Here is a 24,215-nt window from a genome sequence, read left to right on the forward strand (position 1 = left end):
GGAGAAAGAAGTAACTTTTTAAGAAAATCTTTGTCCTGTTAGGCACTCCTGGCTCTGCATCTATCCAGACACACAGACACCCTTTTTTCCACAGAGGTAGACTCTCCAGCACTCGCTTGCGGGGTCTCTGGATGAATACCAAAGCATTCGCTCTACACTTAAGCATCTCATTTGCAGAGGAGCTAGAAGAATGAATCATGATTCTATTAAGACGATCCACCATCACCCTGTGGAAAACAACACAGGAGCTAAACCCAAAGCGTGCCACCCTCCTAGTAACCGTCCTTAACCTTTCGCTGTGGATTCTCAGCATAAAGTGGGTTCTCTCGCCAAAAAGTGCTGCCAGTTTGTCCTTCCAACACTGCGTTTGGACTGTGTCTTCCCTGCCTCCACTGGGCCCAGCTCCAAGGTGCAACTGAGTCAGACTTTCCTTCATGTCCACACGTGCATATGGTACTTTTGATCACTGAGACCTATTTTCGCAATCTAAAAGCTGGCTGCAGATTGCAACAACCAGAAAAACATACCGGTTTTGATGTCATTTTCTTACATATAATTTGTTGAAAGGTTAAGTGCTCATTTTCTCTAGAAAAACAAAATAAACCTGATGTAGAGTTTAAACCTGGCTAAATACCTGTCACACAAAGCCTTCAAACAGAGGGTATGAGAAGCCAAATGCAATGCAAACAGCTTCTGCTAGGCTGTGCAAAAGCAGAGATGGGGCAAGTGCTTGTAAAGAAAAAAAACAACCTCTTCTGCGGTTCTGTTGGTGGGTGCACTTAAAAGCTACTGCTTCCTGAACTGATTCCTGGCTGCTGATTCTTCAAGGCATGGAGACCTATAGTAAGACCTACATAGTTCTCAGCTCCTCCAAGGAAGCACTAATGCCTTCATCCCAAATTGCTGAGCAATAGGAATACAGAAATAGAACTATCTTCTACAGTGGAAGGAAAGCCTTGGAGAGGAACAGGCCCGAGGACACTATGCCATTTAGCATTTGTCTTTGCAGATTCAAGCTGCTGGCGCAGCAACAGGTGCTTCCTGGCTTGGGAAGGAGATGAGATGCTTCACACATGCTCTCCAGGATTTCTGTACCGACTTTGATCACACTCCAGTGCAATAAAATGCAATGCAGAAGACATGTTCCACAGGAGATTGCAACACGCTCTGGCCCATGTCCTAGGGACTATCAAAATAAAGCCACCTACCTCTAAGCCTCATAACTCGTGCTAACATCTTGCAAGATTAAACACAGAAGGAAAGCAAGGAAATACATTGCAGTGAATTAAAGACCATCCCAAATTGCACCGGCAGCAAAGAGACTTCAGAAAGTTGGTGGATTCTTTCTAGACAGGGCTGGAGAAAGGAAGGTCCCTCAGCTGAGATCCCCACACAACAGCACTGGAGCGACCTCCAGGCTCTCTGCTCTCATACAGCGAGGCTATAATTATTTTCTTTTCCCCAAGATGGTGCACAGTGTAAGACACATGAGCCACATTGATGTGGTTTCTGGACAAGTGTAATAACCCATCCTTCGTCCTCACGCCTCAGTGCATCAAAGCTGTGTAAGTCATCAACTAATTCAGCCTAAAGACATTAGAGTGTCATTAGGAAGAGACTGGCACATTTGTCAAGATACTGTGCTATGCAGGTAAGAGTTCTTCACCATTACGAGTTAAAAATCTCACAGGTTTCCTGTTAGCACTGAATAAGGTTAATGACCACACAGAAAACCTTTGAAATGGTGACAGAAATATGGGCCTCCCAACAGAGGGGAAAAAAAATACGACCTGTTTAAAACTACTAAGTCAGGGAATTTAATATTGGGAGAGAACAAGCCCAATAAAATAAATCAGGTGATGGTTACTAAGTACTTGTATCAGGATAAAGGGCAAATGAAACTAGGGTCACTATATCCAACGAACTGTACAGACAGGATGAACTGCATTGCAGGGCAGCCAGAGATGCTTGGGCAAGGTAACTGGACCATAACCTTCACCACGATGAACCACCCTTCAAGCACACTCAACTTCTGAATCCCAGAGCACAGTGCTACCCTGATAGTGTATTCTCAGCTAGTTATAAATTTGAATGTGCTGTTCCCATACACAGTTTCCACTTGATACATCAATATGTTTATTACAGTTAAAAGTAAAAGATACTGGCATTGAATTTGCATTTTTGAAAGCTTGTGTAAATGAACACTCATAAAGAGGGCATGAAAGCAATACATCAATTAACAAGGGAAACTTGCCCTGACAGAGTAGCCCTGTTTGAAGAACTTCTGGTTAACTGAGACCATGCCAGAGCAGATTTAACCTCGAACAATTCCTCTCCTGTCAGTTCTCCCCCACTACAGCCTGTGAATCTCACTTTCCTAGATGCTTAGGTACATCTGAAATGTCTCAAATATGGGCGACTGGAGATGCTGAGGTAGTCCAAGGTTTTTTTCTTTCGACAGTCTTCCGTATTTGTTTTAAGACTTAAGCATGTGGAAAGAATCATTCCCCAGATGCAGCAACTGAACTATGCAAAGTGCAGGAGTCCACTAACTTCAGCTAGGCTTCCACAACAGAAGCATGCATGTAGCATACCATAAGTTCAGACACAGCTTTTTCTTTTTTTAATAAAGACAGCATGCTTATGTTATAAGTGCTTATTTAAGAATACACAGAAATTTTGAGAAAATGACAGAAGAAGGGTCAGGTATTAACCAAACCTCAGTTTGAACTATTCTGGACAGATAACTCAAAATCTGAAAGAAAATTTTGGTTATGTTACCCTTCATACACGTTTCTAAATTCCTGGTTAGCTTTATCCTTCACCTCAAAAAAGCTGTCCATATTCCACGATAGGATTGATGGGATTTTGATCGTTGGCAAATTGTTTTATTTGCCATCCCATTTTCTTACAGACTTAATTGAAACCAAGAAAAAAATGTTTTCAGTGAAATTGAATTAGTTGCACAATCCAAAAATCCTGAAGTATTTATTCACATATACAGTAGTTCATCAGCTCTAAAACTCTTGACTTTATTATGCGCTTGTCAGAATAACTGATAATGCCAAGTGGCTGGCAGGATAATGAACAACTGCCATGATGAATGGATCATCACACAAAGCAATCTGAAATACAAAGCTGATGACGAGAGCAACACTTAGAGCTACACTTACAGTTTCTCATTTTCCATTTTTCCCTTATGTGTTGTGCAATTTTCTTCTGTCTTAAATTTACTTGGCTGGAATAGAGGTGGAACATGAAACAAATTGTGGCTAAATTCTCTAGAGATGTGAAGTACAACTCCACTGCAATCAATGTAGAATTGTACAGTCATGCCACAGAGAAATTTGCTCTCCGTGCAAAGAACTTGGCAAGCATCGTTAACATATTCACTTATTTCACAGTTAAGTTTGCCCTCTGATGAACATCTATCTGTTATCTACTCTGTTAGCACATTCTCCTTCCTGTTGCTTTGCACACCATATAAAACTAAAGGAAGATTATTACAAGTGGAGATTGTTGCTTTACTATGCTAACCTCAAAAATAATTCCAAATTCCGTTTCCAAATACATTCCTATAGAACCACCTTCAAGTTGACAAAAGCAGATTTTAACCACAAAGCAGAGAAATCAGGGAAGAGGATTTCATTGAACTCTCAGCTTCTTTGACTGTGTAAAGATCCAGAAGTGCTACACTGCAGACCTCAGCTTGGAAAACACCACTTAGATAAGCCCTCCTTCTTTATACCAATACCAGAGTGAGCAGACAAGGCTATCCAGCTAAGTAATCATTACACAACCCTTCCAGAATATGTTCCATATAGTAAAAAGATCCAAAATAAGAAAAATATTCAGGAAGCTTAGCATCGTATGGAGTTTGATCCCCCCCGCCCATCTCAAATAAGTTACATTTACAGTTTCTACATTATTAACAGTAGAAGTGTAACACTGGGGTCTAGAGGCCATAGTGGCGCAGGGGTGGGGTGGAGAAAAGAAAAAACCAAAAATCACACTCGTACCTGCAGGTACATTTCAGATTGGGGCAGGGGTGTAGGAAGAAGAAATGGATGGACAATCAAAAGACTAGCCCCAAAAACTCTCCACTGGAATGGGCTGTTTCCCCCGCCATCAGTTAGCCTTTATATTATTTACTAACAGGATTTCTAGTTTTCACAAGTGAAGTAAACGATGTCAGACACATCTACCATCTAACAGGTCAGTATTGCCTCCTCTAACTCCTACCAGATTTTCTGAGCTCCAAAACTGTACAAGATTACGGTGAGGAAAAACAGATTCAGGTCAGCAACCCTGAACACAAAAGCTATACTTGCAGTACAGGTAATAGCGAGAAAAGCAATTGCCCATGAATTCTTGGTGAACCAAAAGCAATTAGATTTTACAAAAAAGGAAACAGTTAGCAACAAGTTTTCTTTGAAAGGATAGCACAGACCACTTCCCTCTCTTCAGTGCCTTAGAAGGGATGCACGCCATCAGTCTCTCCAGCATCTTAAAACCAGGAGTAGCCACTTGTATTCCAGGTGGCCACGAAATAACCTCTTCTAAGTTGAAAAGGCTGAATTTATCAGAAAGTACCTGAAAAAGCAGAAAACAATTCTGAAATAACTGGATCTAAAGTCACAACCTGAGGCTTGGCAAGCAGCAAGCATGGGGGGGGGGGGGGGGGGGAAATGAACATGAAGGAAGAATGATCAAGACACTCACTAAAAATGAAAGAATTTCAGAGAATCACAGGGCTAGCACCTCCAGAGACCACCTCATCCACAGCTGCCTCCTGCTCCACAGGAGATGTGACAAAGCAGAAGTGACAAATATCTGCCTAGACAAGAGCCACACTTTCTTTAAGCAGTGTAATTCAGTTCTTCGTTATTATTGGGGGAAAAAAAAGGGGAGAAGCTAAAAACAGACCTAAGAAATGCCATGCAAGGGTCAGCTCTGAAACACTTCAGTCTGGAATTCGACTGACTTTCATAGGTTTTTCTGTGCCCAACAAATCATACCTCAAACCAAGCCTATTTTCAGAGAACAGCAAGTCTCACGGCAGAGAAAATACAAAAGAATTCCCAATGTTCCAAATCATTACTCGCCACAAAATTTAAGAGAGCATGGGATATCATTTCAGGAAGCGCTGTGACCAGTGATGCTGGAAAATGACAGCAGGGAAGTGTCTGAACCGAGCAGAGCTGAAAGCCTGCTCCGCAGCTCAAGGCTAACTGTTGGGGTTTGTACCGTCTGGTTACCATCATTTCAGAGATGCCAGAAAGCCCTTCTGAGCAGGAGAAATTTAAGCAAGAGCAGTTCAACTTGCTTCACCCAAGTAAGGTGTTGACATTTGTATCAAAGTCATTTTTTCTTCTAGAGTTAACTTTTAGACTCATCATCACCCACCAGTAATACTAACCTTAAGCTTATACAACAACTTTCAGACATTAATAAAGAATGTTATAGGTTACATGCCCATATTACCATTAAAATACTACCTAAACTACTGGGGGTAAGATAGCAACCTACTAGTGATACAACAGCATTAGAAAGGAAATTTTTCAAACAGTTGCCAAGGCAGGTCCTTGTGTTACAGATGACACCACAGGGTCTGTATCTGTACACAAAATAGTGCAAATTTACTTTATAACTTTACACTGGCAGGCAAGTAATCCAATGATACAGAAGAGGCAGATTTGCCTTCCTGCTGGAAGAAATCATAGCAGCAAACAGTTTTTCAGGTGTAAAAGACATGTCATACTAAATGGCACCAGTACAGTCAAGTTGGAAACTAGGCGTATAATCCGCAACAAACTTCGAATTTTCACCTCTTTTAGACCTAGTTCTTGCTCCAATCCAACCTGGAAAAATATTTGAAATTGCCTGTGGAGGTTGCAGTTTGTAGTTTTAATTTTTCAAGACTCAAATTTACTTAAGAATTTGAAGTTTTCCATTCCATAGAAACTGAAAACTATCAACCAGAAAAATGAAAACACAGTTTCAATAGCCACATATTATCCCATAGCACGTCAGTTGTTGTGGTCTATTACTGACACATCATTGAATAAAATAACAAGTAAAGTGAAAATTTCAGGTGCCTTTAGCAAATGTTCAGCCTTCTCCCATCCTTCTCCCTCCTTGTGTTTTGGGCAGGGATAGTGCTTACTCTGTAAGACCGCTACAGAAATACAGCAAAATCCAGTAAGTATGATTTCCTTCCTAACTCATTTAGCCATGTTGATCAGACAGCCAACACTTAGCCCTGACTGCTCAGCCCTACAGAAGTCACTCATAACACAACACACACATGCACACACATCACTGCTCAATATGTTTGGCGATTAAATACTCTGGGGCTTTTATTTGTGAACAGTCTCACATTTTTGGGTGGACGTATACAATAAAATACTGCATGCCTGACATATCTGAGCAAGAGCCAAACAGACAAAAACAAACCTCGGACTGCAGCCTCCCTGGGGAGATATTTGTTCATTTTAATACTTGTTCAGTCAGCTGTCTCCGTGAACGACAAGGTTTTATCTCTAACATGAATGGCTTCGAAGGCCACTTGCATTATCCATTCTTCCACAGCTGCCGCTGAAACCACAGGGTTGCAAACTTATAATTAAATCCAGCTGCCACTACTGTGAGTTCAGTTATATCAAAGTGAGCAGTAATGCCTTGCGGTTGCTGGCAAGATTCTGTCTCCATTTCTAGACAATGTAATTAACTTTTTTGCCCCTTTTAGATGAAATAAACATCAGTGCTGAAGAATGTTGTTAAGTGACTGTAAAATAGTATTTATATAGAAAAATTCTGTTGCAGTCATTATACCTGAGAAAACAATTTTCTAGGTGGATGACGGCTAATGACAAACAGCTGTTTCCTTAAAAGCACTGAGAAGACACCAAGGAGAGACAAGGCACAGGATGGAAGGAATTTCGTGTAGAAAGGAGATATGGCAGGATGCACATTAACAGATCTACTCTTCAGCCTTAAAACACAAGCTCCAGAATAAAGCAAATATCAAGATCCAGCTTGAAAGAACTGCAGGCAAGGGCTGGAAAGGAACGGGGAAAGGCACTACAGATCTTCCTCTGATGCCAAGACCATTTCTTAAAGACCACTGCCCATGTCTTAAATCAGACTTAGAGACACAGCCCTGACTGAATAGCTGCACATGGGCACTTCTAGAGGTATACTTTTTTCTTTTACAGCTAAAAATTATTCATATCTGTGTGTAACAAAGTGTTTAGGCCAGTAAAAATAATTAGCTACCTAAATTTTACTTTCTCAGCTGCTCAAGAAGGCTCCATCTCCTCACTTTTATAAGAAACCTTGCAATGACCATGCCTCAAAAACATGTCATGGGAGTAAACGCAATCAGCAATGACAAGCTCAACTAATGCCACCAAAGCAGAAAGCAACAGTCAACTGAGCTTTGCTTGTGAAGAGCTCTCTTCTTACTTGTGCCTCTTTGGAAACACGCGACAGTCCAGTCACTTCTGAGGATGGTTGAGAAGGCACAGCAGAAGACGAAAGCCCTGACCTCTGGCTCCAAGGGCCAACAGGTTAAGGCAAAGGGAGAGCTACCTGTTGAGATGAGAACGAGCAGCATAGCAGCCATCTCAATTCACCCTGCAAACCTCCCCAAGTACAACAGTAAAGATCAAAAGCGTCTTCTGGATATTTCACCAAATCGCAGTTAAAACTCTACGTTATCTAGATGTCTTTTTTAATATATGGCTTGCATACAGGGCTACACAAAAATTGCATGAACAGGGTGTTAGCAAAAGTCTCGCCACAGCATCACGGGCTATTTAAACTCACCCGCATTACCTGATCTAATTAATTGTGATCTAGCTCAGATACCTCTACACTGAAGCAGGCAGGCTGGATAACCAAATAACTTTGTCCATGGTCACATAAAGACCGGCAGGAGTCGTGAAACAGAATTCAGAGGTTTCCAGACTTCAGGTCTGCTCACTAGCCTTTTGATAGGGGGGGTAATAAAAAAAGCACGTACCTGCAAGCATCTCTGCACAACGCTTATCTCTGCGATGGTTTGCTACCGCATTTCCTGAAGCAACATCAAATAAATGCTAGCAGGCAAAAAGCAAGTTTTCTTCCATTAGTTTTTACTTTCATTTTTTGCAGCAAGTACAAAGTAAACAGCCTTCTTTACCAAAGACAATAAGGGTGAATTTGCTCTCAAGCGGTTATTCTTAGGTTCATTTACTTTTGACATATTTGTTTGCTGTTTCACTACCGCCGTCTGTCTACCTGTCGCTTTGTACTAATGGCTGCGAAGCCCGGGCACTCAAGAGCATTTCAGCAAGATGGACTGATTATTATATCCTGTCATAGCTAGGTGAGAGCCAGTCATGATTTTTCAATCAGTGTTTTACCATTCCCATTTTAAAATGGGAGAGCTTTTATTCCTCCTAGCTCTTTAGTGGCTACTTTAAAGGGCTTTTTATCTGTAGAGGCTTGGATCTTATCGATGCTGAAAGGTGTTCGTATAGAGGACACTGGCAAAGACGAGGTGTGTGTGTGGAGAGAGAAGTGAACGCAGGGGGAAGGGCAAAAAAGAAAGAAAGGAAAAGTTGGAGGAAGTCACGCTTTGGGGTTTTTCGAATCCTTCATAGGATCTTGCTTGCAACTGGAATTTGTCTCTGAATCAACTGCTATCCACCACTAGAACAGACAGAGTCATTTTATCTCAACCATAGCTTTGTCTTGAGAGATTATAGATAGCTTGGACCTTCTGTAGTGTGTTGTGTACCACATTTGTCTTGTGCAAGTCTCTGCACAGAAGAACGTTCACCTCATCTTTCTCATGGGTTTCTAATCAGCTCCAGCTTTGTGACATTTTATATTCAGGTCCATTGTTACATCTGCATTAATTTGTGACTATACACATCTATAGTTTATTATTCAAACCGCAATCTGTTTTAATGTCAGGATACCTATCAGTTGCCATCAAAGCGCAGAATACAGACGACAGACTAGAGAAAGGTATGTTACCATGAGACCAAACCCAGAAGGCATTATTCAGTGACAGCACATGACTGTTTTGATAGACATACATGCAGGGGTTGACATGGTACATCAGAAACAGATTTTTTTTTTTAAATATCTAAAATACTATTATTTTTCCTTTTGCAACATTTGAAAACCTAATGTTAAATTTATATTCTATATTTATAAGCCTTAAGTGGGGGAAACCCACAAACAAGAATCAACCTGCATGTATTTGTTTCTCAGGAAATTAGATCACTGAAGTGCTGAAGGTCTCCTACTCTCCAGTAAGACCAAAATCTGCTCACAGGTTACATCAGAAGACTTTACCACAGCTAAAATTTCATTGAAGTTGATAAACTAATTATGCACTGAAAGAGCAAGACACCCATGTTTTTCCAGTTTTCCTACAAGTAAGACAGGACGAGATCAATTGGTTCTAAGCAGTATAGTACATTACAGAAAAAACCCTATCAATTCAGTTCACTAACTATAAATAACTGCTCTGATTAATATACTAATTTTAAACACCAAAGGTCTGTTGGCATACTTTCTCTTGCAAATATTTCTGATTAACTACATAAAATTGCCTAAAGCATTTGGTTTATATAAAATCCTTCATAAACTCAGTTTTTACCCAGATATGCTCCTGACGAATCATGCACCTTTTCTAAGCACAAGAAACAGGGAAGCATACTAAGGTCCTTGCTTAAACAAGTTGTACGTATCTAGTAAAAATGACCAAGTCAAGTGTCAAGCTCTTATGATGGTCTAAGGGAAGAGCTGGCTTTGTGCCTATACTTCTCCACTGTTCCTGTGAACTCTCAAGCTGCTTCGACAGAGATGGATATCCCCACCCTGCTACTTCAGTTGATTCCTGCCCTAATATTCCTCCAAACCACGCCAGTACCATCTGCCTTTTGAAGAATTACATAAGCCATGTTTTTGCATGGATGCGAGATCCAAATTGTTTTTTGAAGTGCAAGGACAGAATCCTTTCACCATTCCTACCTTCCTCTCTACTTTTTGCCCCAAATTGTATTATCTTAGTTGCCTCTCTGCTTACAGAAAGCCCAGTCTGGACTTCTGTGCCACTGCGGAAGCTCCAGTGCTATCACACTTTTATATGGCTTCTGGAGGGGCCAAAACTGGATTTGTCGATCTCGTGAAACTTCACAGCCCCCATCCGAGGCAGAAGTAGGCAGCGCCGTGACAGCAGCCTCCAAGGTCACCAAGAGGCAGACCGCACAAGCAGCATCAGAATTTAGCCCTGACAACTCCAACCTGACAGAGGTTGATGATGCACTGAGAAATACAAAGGCTGCATTGGGTACGAACTCAGCCGCTGCCAGCATCCTACAGGCATTATCAAGGAGGGTGCAGAGACGCAGGCCTGGAGTACTAACACAGTAATAAAAGCAGTATCTTCATATGAAATAAAATACTGATTTTTAGTTAATGAGAAGGGTAATCTGGAAAGGTCGTCCTTATTTTAGACTGAGAAGAACTCTAGATCTCCTTATGGATTGGCTTTCTTCCCCATAGGGCCACTGCACACGAGTTAAGCATACAACTCACTCTGCCTTACAAAGATGCAGCTAACAGTTTTAGCCAAGGCAGAGCTGTCCAGTCCACTGAAGTAGGACTTCAAATCCAAAAAAGAAAAATTTAAAACAAGTTAAATAAAGGGCATTTTTCAAATGCATGTTGGGGAGTAGAACACTTAACATTGCATAAAACTCACCTGAAACAGCCTTTGAAACAGTTTTCAAACAACTGTAAAATCTTCAGCGTTGAAAAGAGTTACAGCAAAGAGATAGATACTGGATTCTTGGATTACTTCATCTAGATCAAGGGCTTCTGCAGTTGTAATATGACCAATTTATATTAATGCTGTTTGAAACCTAGACTGCCTGCTATTTCATGGAATTAAAACAATCTGCTTTAGAAGCGGCCGAGACATCAGCAGTGACTACTTCCTTAGCACAACGTCAAGCATCCGTTGCTGGCCACAACCAGCCTGCCAGGTAAGAAGTGAAGACAGTAAAGCACCACTGTACAGAACCACCTCATGCTGCTCCTTTCTCTGGCATGGCTCACACACGACAAGCAGAAAGGAAGTCCCAGAGTCTACTCTTTGCTAGAACTGCATGGGACTCAGCCAAAATACGCAAACAAAAGGCCAGAACCCCTGGCAACAGTGAGGGCCTTGCCATCAGCAGCACTGCGTCAGCACATTAAGAACTGGTCTACCCTCCAAGTACTCAGACATCATCTAGCTCCACTGGGAAACAAAGAGCCATGAAAACTGAAGACATCTCTACGGGCAACAGACGCACGGGAGTTTTAAGCTTGTCGTTTGCTATTTCAAGGGAGCTACATAGAACGAAAATTTGTGCACTGCTTCATGGCTATATTCTGCCCTGTAAAGTTTGTCTCGGTCATCAGTCTCAAAGAAGAAAATATGCATCTCTACAACAGACCAAAATGGCAGACAGGACATTAATCAGAAGTTTTATCAAATAACTCTTTGCAGGAAGAAGTATTTCCTAGAGGAAAATGGAAGGAAATTCTTTTTCACAGTGAATGAGAGAGTATGTTTAGTTGTAAGAAGATACACCAGCACTCACGCCATTTTAATCAATGGTTTAAAAAAACCCCACCTTTGTTTTAAGTAGTTCTGTAGTGTAAGCTCTGATCTACCTGGACTACGAGGTGCTGACATTTTTGTTTACTAGAATCTTTACATCGTTCAATATCTTAACAGCGTGTGACCAGAGTTAAGGAAGAGACTGACAGCTAGTCAATGAACTGATGAATATCTATCTTGCAAGCATTTCATTTTAGCTATCTGTGCAGTGTGCATTTTGCCTTTATATATATATACACACACTCCAATGCTATTATCTTATGCTTAATTACTTAGGTCTCAAAGCACTTTACAAAGGAATGAGCAATCATTATCAACATTTCGTATACAAAGAAATTGAGGCATAGCGGTATAATTTGCTAAAAGTTATTGAACTCATATCCAAGGTCAGTAGCCGGTGAAGAACAAAGCTCTTATCTCAAATATCAGGCAAGTACTGTATTCAGCAGACCACATTGCCTATGAAGATGTGGTAACTGCTTCCCAATCACAACATCTTTAGTAATCTACATCAGCCCGTGTAAAAGAATTTAAAATTCCACCTGCATTACAGCAAAAATTACAGTGTAAAATTTAAATATATTAACAGTTAATCTGTTAAACACCGGAATACCGTGTTAATTTTTTTTTCAAATGATTGACTAAGCTAAGACGACAAGCATCATGCCATCATAACATGACTGTCCTGACAAGTCTGCCCTGGTCATCTCTCGCCTAATTTTAAACATCTTCCGAGAATACCCATCGTCACGGAGATGCTTAGTTGTAGTTACTCTCTCAACCGTGGTAGCCTCTTGCAAGACCTTTGTAATGCTGGCATTTTGTTTCAGCCATGAAATTACAAAGCCTGTTCAGTTCTCACTCTTGCTTTTACTTTAAGTATTAAAATCACCAGGAAGCATTTGGTAAAACCAGCAATAACTTGATGTTTGATGACAAAATGTTTCAGAGTCAAAACTAAACCCTCATTTTGCATTGAGCAATTTTATGTACATGAGGAGTAAATAAAGTTACCCTTGTTTGTAGAATTTGGAACCCTTTCACTAGCTGCCTGTCCAAGTACAATTCCCAGGGCTGAATTAAATAAGCTAAATGAAATTAATTTACTTCCATGTCCAGCTCAGGTGGCTAGCAGGCCTTGAACAAGATTACCAGGACAACTAGTGAATAACAATGAAACCAGCACTGCAGCAGATTTTATTCTTGGTGCTGAGTTTCACCGTTTCTCTTTTTTGTTAGTAGCCTTCCCTCCCTTTCACTGGGCTCAAGAGAAGTGGGAATCTCAACTTCAAAACAAGTTAAAAAAATAGAAAGAAATACAGCTTGCAAGTTTACATCGTAATTGATATAAGTCTATTATTACAAGACAAATTGCAGCAGACAAAGAAAGAGACAGCTCAATCTGTTACTGAATCCCTCTAACAGCTATATGAAGAGCTCGACCACTCCACTCATAAATCTTTCTTCTAAGTTTGTATTGCTGCTTTTGTGGGTAAAAATAAAAATACAAAGCAAAGCACACAAGAGATGCAGTAATGCATTTCTAGTCACAATTACATAAAGTTCGTTACAGGAATCGTAACCCTTTCAGCCTCTAATCAGAAATAACGTCATGTTATACGCTGCTAAAACACCACACAACATCTTTAAAGTGTCATTCGGTGCAGTCATGCCAATTGTGAACAGCCATCTCTGCTACAGGTCGCTCCAACACGTCGGGCTGTCCCAAGCCCTTCCCAACGACCCACCACGAGCTTTCTGCAGGACAGACCAGGACAAAGCACGCAGCAGCTTGATTTTCAGGAGGCTGACCTACTTACAAACTTAGTGGCAAATATAAACACAGCTAACAGGAAAAGCCAGATTAGACAATTCGAGATGTATGTTGCCATTTATTTTTTTAGAATACCTGATACTAATAATACTCTTCTAATCATTTCTCGTCTATTGTCTGCAGATCGCAGTGCTCAGCAGGGAGATCATGCAAGCTACCGCACAAGTGAAACTTTAGAATCAGCTGTCAACACTGAAGAACAGAATCGGAAAGAAGATAAGCACAGAGGCTGGAGAGGGGAGGATATAAAATGGGATACATGCAACAATTTTTCTCAAAGGAGTGCAAGTACAGTTATGAAACGCCCATGGTTCCTCCTCTGTCAGAAGACTGACAGGAGGCCACACCACCAAAGTGACAGAAGTGAAGACTACAACCAAGGATGCCCAGCGGGCAGCTTTCTGCCAGCAGCTTGTGGTCTTATCTCCAGTTCGAGCCCCCCTCGCCCTGCAAAGCCCCCGCGTGAGTGCCCTGGAGACTCCTGCCAAAGCGATGACCGCGGGGTGCAGCACAGGGATGCGAGGAATTGTGCCTCTGTACCAAGGACTGTCCGCTGCCACAGCTTCACACAGCATAGCGTAATCTTTTCCACTAACACTTCACAGCACATGTTCTAAAAACATAAACCATGGCTTTCCTGGCACTCCTCTGTTCTGCCAAACCGTCAAAGCAAAAGATGCTGGTGGGAGAGAGTCCTTTTCCTTTGAGTGAGCGCTAGAAGGAAAACAGTTTGTTTTAGAGTAAGGTTACACATGCAAGTAGGGAGAAGGGGACGGACATTTAAAACCACAACGTATTACCATTAAGTAATGCAGTCAAATTAAATTCAAGCTACTTAAACAGCAATATACCAACATGAGACAGAAAGAGGCTATAGCTGCTAGTTCCACAGTACATTTTTTTTTTTAATTTTGCTTGCAACAAACACAATACAAAAACTCGCAAGCATCTAACTGGAGACGCCTGCAACAGTGAAGAGGCCTTACACTCTAAATTACCTGGCTTTTGTTAGGCAGGCGAATTGTCCACAAGGTTCTTTCTGAAAGGAGGTTTTTCCCTTCAGAATTTAATTTATAAACTCACTCCTGTCAGGCTGCGATAGCAGCTACTGTATAAACCTGAAAATGATGACCACTGAAATTCCATTGAAACCTTAGGAATCAGAAAGCAGACAAACCACCAAGATAAAGTTGCACCCAACTGCAAAAAGCCAGAACTGCAGGATACCTCACATTGTGCAGTCTCTGTTTCACAGGTTGGTGACTGCAGACGCTGTAAAAACAATCTCATTTTGGTCTGGAAGTCTAACCTGTGCTATCCACAAGCTGCGCCCGCATAATCTGCCTGTCAGAAATGCCTCAGTGCTGTAGGTCTTTCCAAGCAACAGAAGGAGACTCAAAAGACTAGCAAAACCATTTAGAATTTGCTGAGACTTACAGCGCATTTGGTAAAAGCTTGTTATGTGGGCTCCTCCGAGATTCTGATCCTGCTTCGCTTGAAATAGCAGCTCTACTGTCAGTCAATAACAAAGCAGCCTGTGCTGGTGTCACTCTGGTTCATACCGAATCCCAGCATGGTCAGGGTTGGAAGGGACCTCTGTGGGTCACCCAGTCCAACCACCTGCCGAAGCAGAGTCACCCAGAGCAGGCTGCACAGCACCGCGTCCAGTCGGGTCTTGAATATCTCCAGAGAAGGAGACTCCACAACCTCCCTGGGCAGCCTGGGCCAGGGCTCCGTCACCCTCAGAGGGAAGAAGTTCTTCCTCATGTTCAGACGGAACTTCCTCTGCTTCAGTTTGTGCCCATTGCCCCTTGTCCTGTCGCTGGGCACCACTGAAAAGAGTCTGGCCCCATCCTCCTGACACCCACCCTGCAGATATTTATAGGCATTTATTAGGGCCCCTCTCAGCCTTCTCTTCTTCAGGCTGAACAAGCCCAGCTCCCTCAGCCTCTCCTTGTAGGAGAGATGCTCCAGTCCCCTCACCATCCTCGTAGCCCTCCACTGGACTCTCTCCAGTAGCTCCCCATCTTTCTTGAACTGTGGAGCCCAGAACTGGACACAGTACTGCAGATGGGGCCTCACTAGGGCAGTGTAGAGGGGGAGGAGAACCTCCCTCGACTTAGTGGCATATATAAACTTGTTGTTTCTGTGGGCAGTAAAGAAATACACAACTAAGGCATCTCCCTTGGAGTCTGCTGAAGTGAAATTACACTGTCTGAAGGCACTCTGGCATGATGTCAGCAGAAGTTTTGTTGTAAACAGCTCTGCATTTTATTTAAATGCTTGCTTTTAAACGCAAAATGTTATTTATGACCAGGCTTCAGTGAAAACAACCCTGTTGCAAAGTCTGCTGACTTTTTGCATTTCCCACTTACCATGCCTGCCGCAACTCCAGCTGCTTTATTACCTTGGCTGAGGGAGGCTGCTACCCAGATACACACCACTGCTCTGGTGCAGTGAGCCCACAGAATCATAGCATGATAAGAGTTAGAAGGGACCTTAAAGATCATCTGGTTCCAACCCCCCTGCCATGAGCAGGGACATCTTCCACCAGTCCAGGGTGCTCAGAGCTCCATCCAACCTGGCCTTGAACACTGCCAGGGAGGGGACAGCCACAGCTTCTCTGGGCAACCTCTGCCAGGGCCTCACCACCCTCGTGGGGAAGAATTTCTTCCTAATATCTAATCTAAATCTGCCCTCTTTTAGTTTACAGCCCTTCCCCCTTGTCCTATCACTACACACCCTTGTGAAAAGCCCCTCTCCATCCTTCCTGTCGGCCCCTTCAGGTACTGGAAGCTGCTCTAAGGTCACCCCGGAGCCTTCTCTTCTCCAGGCTGAACAGCCCCAGCTCCCTCAGCCTATCCTCGTAGGAGAGGTACTCCAGCCCTCTGGAGCCCACACAAGGCCCAGCCCATCACACAAGCCTTGGTGGAGTGCCAAGATCAGAACACGACAGAGGTTGTGAAGCAAGCATGATACAAGCCATGTATTGAGTACAGAGCTTAGCTTTTCAGTTCTTAAAGGGACTGTTGTAGACAGTCGTTATGTCGCTTCTCACTTCTACTACATGACAGACAAGCCGGGTGAGGATGTGAATATATTGGAATTTAAAAGCAGAAAACCTAAATATTCAGAAATCTGCCTTTCTTTGAACAAAACACAATGTGCTTCTGTTGAAAAGGAAATTATCATTTGTCTAACACAAAAGAAACCCTTTCTCCCAATCACAGCCTACTCTGAAGGAATGACTTTTTCCTCCCCCTTAAAAAGCCAAAACGGATGCAGTTCTATAATTTTGGAGAGCTTTACACAGTATGCGAGGGTCTTATTTCACATAAATTACAAGACAACCCATTGTCGGTTTATCAGATTGTGAACCAGCATATGAGAGAAAAAGATTCCCGCTGAGCGTGGATGATATTCTAAGTTGCAGAGAATTCAGTCTATAATATGCTAGAACACAGTTATTGAAATGAAAGATTGGTGCATGAATTATTTCAAGAATACTAGGAAATATTTGGTAGCAATCTGTAAAACCAGCTTTCTTACTTTCAGGTGCACCAAAAGAAATCCCATGAACACACCCATTTGGTTCATTTGCTACATTCTTCACCTACTGCTCAGCCTGCTTTGACTCAGAATTCACTCACAAGGACAAAAGCAATGCCGAGAAATTTAGCAAGAGTACCACAACAACACACGAGTTCTGAAGTGACAGAGAGCTATTCCACTGACACCACTGCTGTTATTCAATGGCATTGTCTGTTGCAGAAACTCCTCTGATACGAACCAAATCCATTTTTCATCTTGCTTTGTTATAATTCAATACCAAAAAAGGCAAATCCTGTGACACAAGAAAATGACCAAACAACCAGCTGGAGTGCAGCAGAGGCAAGTTTCATTTTAAGACAACGTTAATAAAATATTCATATTTTCACAAATACTGTTAAACATGTATTTTACCCAAACACCAGATGCATTTGAGACAATTCACATTGGACTCACCATACTGGCAGCGAGGACCCTGAAATCCTGCGGGACACTGGCATATCTGGGATCCCGCTTCAGAACATTTCCCTCCGTTGAAGCAAGTGCCAACAGTGCACAGCGCTAGTACACACAAACAGAATGAAACGGAGGGGGATTTGTTGGGTTTGTGCCAAGGCTCTTCCAGAATTGCTTTTCCTGTCCTAGTCCTGCTTTAACAGGAATTTCCAACCAAGAAGAAATCCAGCTTTTTATTTAAGTGGAAAGATTAGACTGAGATAGAACTTGTCATTGTGGCTTACCACATTGATATGAAGAAATCTAATTTCATTATGACTAAGACAAGGCAGTTTACCCTGAAGGTGCTTCAGAGGCAAGGACAATTTCTTGGGACTCAAAGCAGTGTCTGATTCCAGAATGAAAGCAGAGATGAACTGCTAGAGAATAACGCAGCGATGGTGAAGAAACACCACTATACTAAAAGATGCTATATACGTCCCAAGGGAACTGCAATACTTCCCCTCCTCCAACACAGAACGTTATTTGTTTACAGTAAGTTAAATTCTACATACTTGAGCCAAACTTGCAAAGAATATCAAATACAAAAGAATAATTCAACCACTTTGGTGCCTTAAAGAATTCAAAGAAAGTCTGCACGGTTCTTTCAGGAAGAAAATAATTTCATGTTGCCACTGGTGTTCAAACACATTAAATTTCTTTACACCAGAGATTAAAATACAGATTGTAAACATATCTTTAACTTCTTACAACAAAAGAGATGCATGCTAAATATGTAGATTCGGCCTGAAACTAACAGGAATCCCTCTCAGGCTTGTTTTTCTTTTTTTAAATACAGAGACAAGCATAAAGGCAAGCTCTCTGACTGCAGCCCTCAAGTTGGTATGAAGATTAAAAAACCACCCAGGAGCAGATGCTAACTTTCATACAGAAAATACAGTTACTGACAAAACAGTCGCAAAACTAAACAGTGAGTAAATTGCTATCTTCTACTCATGTCTTGTTACTTGTGGCTAAAGTGCTTCATTATCATTTAAATTAAATTCCACCTTTTAGGAAAACTTCCAGCCATGATTAGAAATTGCCGACAGGAACAGGCTGTCCTCAGATGGAGAACCGTAGGGTAGAAACACAATTGCTTCAATGGCAACAGCAGCAATGAAAAAGCCCAAACCAGTCAGACTCTGCAGCCAGTGCTACGTCCAAGAAACAAGTGCCTTACAGCAGGTTTCTTTGCATAATTCAGGTAACAGCAGTAAATTTGGTTGGCCTGTCAAAGCCAGGCTGGCACAAAAATGCTGCAATAACTATAATCAGAAATTCAGTTTTTACCATTTTGATTTAAATTAGAGATACTTGGTACTTCTACATGACAGCTTTTGTATTTTTAAAAGAAGTGTCTTTCCCTATAAATAGATTACCTCTTCATAACTGGAAATCCCAGTTGTAAATTTCAAGAAACAAAATCCATCTTTCTAGAAGCAAGCATCAGTAGGAAAGTAAGGCCTAAGGACATCACCTCTCTCAGTCTGTCACAGTTTTGCCATCAACTTACAGTGCAAACAGCCAGGTTCATCATTGTGTTGGACCCAACCTGGGCAGCACTTATAGACAGTCTGACGCTCCATTCTGTACACCTGCTTGTAAACGGTGTAGTACCCAGACCTTGAAGAGAGTAAATTTAACAGAACAGTCACAACTTCTGTTCCATTTATTCACATCTCATCAGTAACAATCTGTACTCCTACATCATGTTCACTATACATTTTTTCAGCCCCTATGAGTAGTTCTTGTTAAAAATGAAGCAAACATAGCAAAATGCATCCTGATCACATCCAATAGCTCTAATATACTATGCCCACATATTTTCTGATGAATTTGTATTCAGGCTAGTCAAAAGTGAGCGATTTTGTTTTGCAATCCATTTTGCTTTTAGCTGTTGGGGGAGTCAGATCTCCCACCAGCTCTAAGCATATGACAGAAATAGAAAGAAGCTCAATTTTTCAAAGCAGATGACTTGACAGATGGACTTCACCTGAAACAGGATGAGACAGGAGCATTTTCTGATAACAGAAAATTGTGATCTGAAGCCAACCCAGACAACCATGACACACCCAAGCCACAGAAAAAGTCACATTTTCCACTCAGTAATAACAGACTTCAAGTCTCGGCAGGACACAGTACATCCATAACTAAGTTGTACACATTTCAGGACCTGAAATAGATTACAACTTGTCTTCAGAAATAAGAAGGTATAAAGGATTTGCACTAAATTCTATAACAGAATTCATTTGTAAGGATAGATAATATCTTACCTTCTCTCATAGCCCATACACCACCTCCTCCCTGTGCAGCCTTGTTTCCACATCTTGACCATACGACTAAAGGCTTGAACACATGGCTGTTGGTGTCCCACCAGCACCAGCTCAAAAACTGGACAGACATTGGGCCTGGAGGGAAAGAAAATGATATACTTTTATTTCTAGCACAAAATTTGGAAGTCTAGAGAAATATACATAGTATTATATTATGTATAACAGTTAATAACAGTTTGAAACAGATTGTATATGACCCACAGAGGTCCCTTTCAACCCCTACCATTCTGTGATTTAGAAATACTACAGTTCTATGACTTTTTTTGCCACCTTGAACTGATCAAACAGCTCTCTTGCTAAAATACAGCATCCCTAACCACCTGACAAATCATGATGCAGTGATTTCAGAATGGCAAGCGGTCCGCAGACACTAACGGAGCCAAGATGTCATTAATACATTGGTTGCACAAGTCACGAGCACGACCACGTTGCTGATGGCAATTTTCACATGACTGACCCAGCTAGGGAAACGCGGCTGTACTTTAGCTCTCATTTTCTGGGAACAAAGTGCCGGAGCAGGGTTTGACCGACGACGCAACAGCCACCCCGTGCTGCCTCTTGACACCACCAGCCTCCAGCGACCCCTTCAGAGGGGGCACTGCCTGGCAAGGGCTGGCCCCCCACGACCCAAGGAGCCGACGATGGAGGCAAGGGACCTGGGGGGCTCTGCCAGGTCTCGTAGATGCCACAGCCCCTGTTGGGGCTGCCGGGGTGGGAATCAAAGACCCGACAGCCACAGCCACTGACCTCCATGGCTCAAAGGTGCCCAATAGCCAGCCTCTGTACGTACACAACAAAAACACCCCTTTGCAAACAGTACATACACTGAAAATACACAACGAAATTCATGCTCCACACAAGTCAGTGGAAGCTTTACCAGCGATTCAAGGGCAGATAAGGTTTATCTAAACCATTGCTGTGGAAAATGTATATTCTGTAAGAGCCCTCCTTTGCTATCAGTCCCCTCAGGGAAACACGTGAAATTCTTCAGAGGAAGTATCGTTGGTCTCTGCTGATTATTCCTAAAATAACAAGACCAAAATAAAAGTGTTGCTTTGCAGTATGATACCTAATCCTCATCCTGCTACCTAGCCCTGGTTACATAAACAGCAGGATTTCAGGAGGTACGGAGGGTCAAGAAAAAGGTCATATGGGGATGGTTTTGCAGAGATTCTGCCAGCCTTATTCCAATTTCCCTGCCCTGATGTAAGTTAAAGTTGCCAAAAACCAACTGCATAAACCACACAGGGTCTAACTAACACCACAGAGCATTGGGGAGGGGGTGTTGTTGTCTTTTAAGACAGGAGCCTACTTTACCAAAAACGAAGTTACTGCAGTGATTTGCTGAATAGTTAACAGATTGTTAACCTAACTAAACCATCGATTTCCCAAGACAGCCTGCTGGAGCTGGTGAGGCTTTGCAAATTTAAGCCTCAACGACTAAAACACAGGGGGAAAACAGGGACCTCGCGTACCCACCCCAGTAAATGGTAAACAACGTGCAGCAGTGTGTCGTACTGGCTAGCAGATGCATCCATCCCCAAATTTCAGTTTGAGACTTCTCTTCAGGCTAGAGACTAACGAAGGGAGTAACGCACTGAGACGCTCGTTGCCTCTGTCAATTGGCAGAGGTATGAATGTAAGCCCGTGCTAAAAAACAGGGCGGTTTTCTGCATTAATAAGATAGATAACTGTTCTCACCCAACAGCTGCCTGGCAGTTAAAATTATCATTAGTTACACTGGAGCTTGTTAAAAAGCACTGTAAATCTTGAATGAGATATTATCTTGGAGGCCCAAAGTACTTTATAGCTCCCTGTTAGGTCTGAACACCATGCAAGGTAGCCTTTCTAATAAAACAGTACATCTTTCATCTGCACGTCTTCAGGTAGTTTACAAACATTATTAAATTGAGCCTGTGCAGAACAGGATAATACTAGAAGCATGCTGATTTTTACTGCTACATACCCGGAAGAAGCACTGCCTGTCTAGATCAAAGCCACTCCAGAATATTCCCAGGAGACTCTCAGTACTCCGCAGAGGCCACCGGTCTTGCAAAGCAAGCCCAGCATGGGAAACCCAGGCAGGTCTCCCAAAGGTGCTGTAGGTCTCCAGCGAAGGGAAATGCTGGGGATATCCACCTCAGGGGAAAGAGGACCTTTGCCCAAAAAGGATATTCCAGTAGAGAAACAGATCAGATTTAAAACCAAACCAACCACCCGCTTGGGAAATCAGGGTAGCCTACATAAAGGAAGTTACGAAAAGAAAGTCCAACACTGTATGCTCCGGTTGTCTTATCTCACCACGGAAAAAGAGTCAAGAGTGTGTTTGTACTAGAACACCCTACCTTGGCAGAACTTAGTTCCCTATACTAGAATGCCTAATTCTCCCAGGCTTTGGAGGAACTGCTCATCTCCATCAGCCTAGATATTTAGTGGACATCCCTCCCACATCTCTCCATGTTCTTCCTCCTCCACTGCAGAGTCCATTTTCTACATTTCTTATTTCCCATTCCTTGAGTCTGCCCTAGCTGCAGCTGCCAACACTACAAAGCAACACAGAAGACAGTAGCCACGTGGTTTCAGATTGCCTTAAATTCCTGCAGAAGCCACCCTTCCTCCACACTCCCATGCCGTCTCCATTACTTAGCAATCCTTCCCACGTGTGCCACTACCATCCCTTCCTCTCAAGTTACTTCGCCATTTAGCACACTTAGCTGCAGTTCAGAGCAATTGTTCCCAAGCCATTCTTCGTGCAAAGTCTGCCGTTTGTTTCACATCCAAAGGAGGTCTTTGTATGCCCAAAATCTTGCCTGCTTTTTTCCATTACGTCAGCTGGTCTAATAAAACCCGTGCCTTACTTAGCAACCGTGCCTCACTTAGCAGGCTTTTTAAAACGACTCTCCCTCTAGTGAATAGAACATCATGTACTGATAATTCATGCATATCTCCTTTTATTAGAATTGCCTAAAACTTTCCAGATAAAGGTACATTCATATGCATCACTCTTTCATAAATAAAAAAGAGAGAAGCTGACAATTGTTGTAATGACATACTGAGCCCATCCTATAAATTCTCACTCATGTGACATTGCCATGTTTCCAGGAATAGCTGTATTGACTTCTACGATAAAGTTAATAGGAACAAATGGCGCTCGCAGAACAAAACAAGCCAGCAGCATAAAGTCATAAGTTTATTAAGATTTATTCAAAGTAAGCCATTCCTCCTAGATGCCCTTGGGATAATTTAAAGGCAGATATCAAAACCTCTGCTTACACTATAATTAAATTGCAGCAATTGCATAACATGTAATCCTCTTCTGGCAAAGCTGGGAAATAAAACATGCCCTCTCAACACCTAGCTGTCTTCACAACTCCCCCCACACACAGCCAACACGCCAGTTTAAGCCATCTGACTCATTGCTCTGATACGTTACCTATAAACTTAAGAACAGTTTCTTGAACAAGACTACAGCTTTTGAAAAATACAGTTTGGTATTACAGCAGCCTATTAATTAGAGGACATCTAAGACTAACCTGAAACCTCAAGCAGATGTCATGATATGTCTTAGAGGAAGACAGCTCCATTTTTACTTCCAAGCCCTTTGCATTCAGAAAATATTTCTTAATGGGAGTTTAAGTGTTACAAAAAGCAAAACACACTAATGCATATTATGTCCTATGATTTGATTGATACACCAGTCCCTTAAAACCTTTCTATACTGATGCTCTCTGTTAGCCAAGACTAACACGAAGGCTATTATTAGCTTGTCAGTCTGACTTGGGCAAGCCAGAAAGCTCTTTTAATATTTGCATTAGGAGACTGCCCTTTAAACAAAGACACCCTACACACTTCCAGCTCAAGACTTAAGATTCTAATGAAGAGATAATTAGACCAACACGAAGCAAGAGCAGCCTTGGCTAATCGTATGGCTGTGATGCCTGTGAACCACTGCACAACAGGAAAAGTTCAGAGAAAATTAAAAGCATCTCCAGGCGGGATATAATTCATTCCTGTATTTAGAATTTCAAAAGGAGTATGTATTATCACACAAAAATACAGTCGAAAAAGCACCCACAGAGGTGTATTAAATACAAAGATGGCAAACCTGGCTTGGGAAGTCCCTGTGCCTCAAGTTCGTGAGGCTGAGCAGGTATTCAGGCAAAGTCTCACTGCATGCTTACCCCTTTTCTTACCCTCCTCAGTAGCCATCTGCTGCCATTCCAGGAAACAGCCCACAAGCTCAACAGACTCTGGTCTTGCCCACCCAGCACCTCACAGCGTTTGGACACCCAGACAGCATTCCTGAGTCCTTCAGTGAGTCACTGGCAGT

General features: G+C 42.1%; 1 protein-coding gene across 7 annotated transcripts in view; it reads right to left on the reverse strand.

The window, feature by feature from the left end:
* LOC104334451 (uncharacterized) overlaps positions 1 to 24,215 on the reverse strand; it is a 209,001-nt gene that overhangs the window by 174,882 nt on the left and 9,904 nt on the right. For 4 of the 7 annotated variants that reach the window (XR_012763680.1, XM_075418364.1, XM_075418365.1 and 1 more), the window contains exons 2-4: positions 19,826 to 19,960; positions 19,066 to 19,175; positions 17,511 to 17,615 (exon numbers count right to left, since the gene is read on the reverse strand). Coding sequence is in view for 6 of the 7 variants with exons in the window: in XM_075418364.1 (XP_075274479.1) it covers positions 17,511 to 17,615; positions 19,066 to 19,175; positions 19,826 to 19,960 (350 nt within the window). In the remaining variant the exon portion in view is untranslated. The remainder of the gene's footprint in view (positions 1 to 17,510; positions 17,616 to 19,065; positions 19,176 to 19,825; positions 19,961 to 24,215) is intronic. The other 3 variants (XM_075418366.1, XM_075418367.1, XM_075418368.1) reach the window with 2 other exon arrangements.

This window comes from Opisthocomus hoazin, chromosome 4, assembly GCF_030867145.1.
Source record: "Opisthocomus hoazin isolate bOpiHoa1 chromosome 4, bOpiHoa1.hap1, whole genome shotgun sequence".
Taxonomy (NCBI): domain Eukaryota; kingdom Metazoa; phylum Chordata; class Aves; order Opisthocomiformes; family Opisthocomidae; genus Opisthocomus; species Opisthocomus hoazin.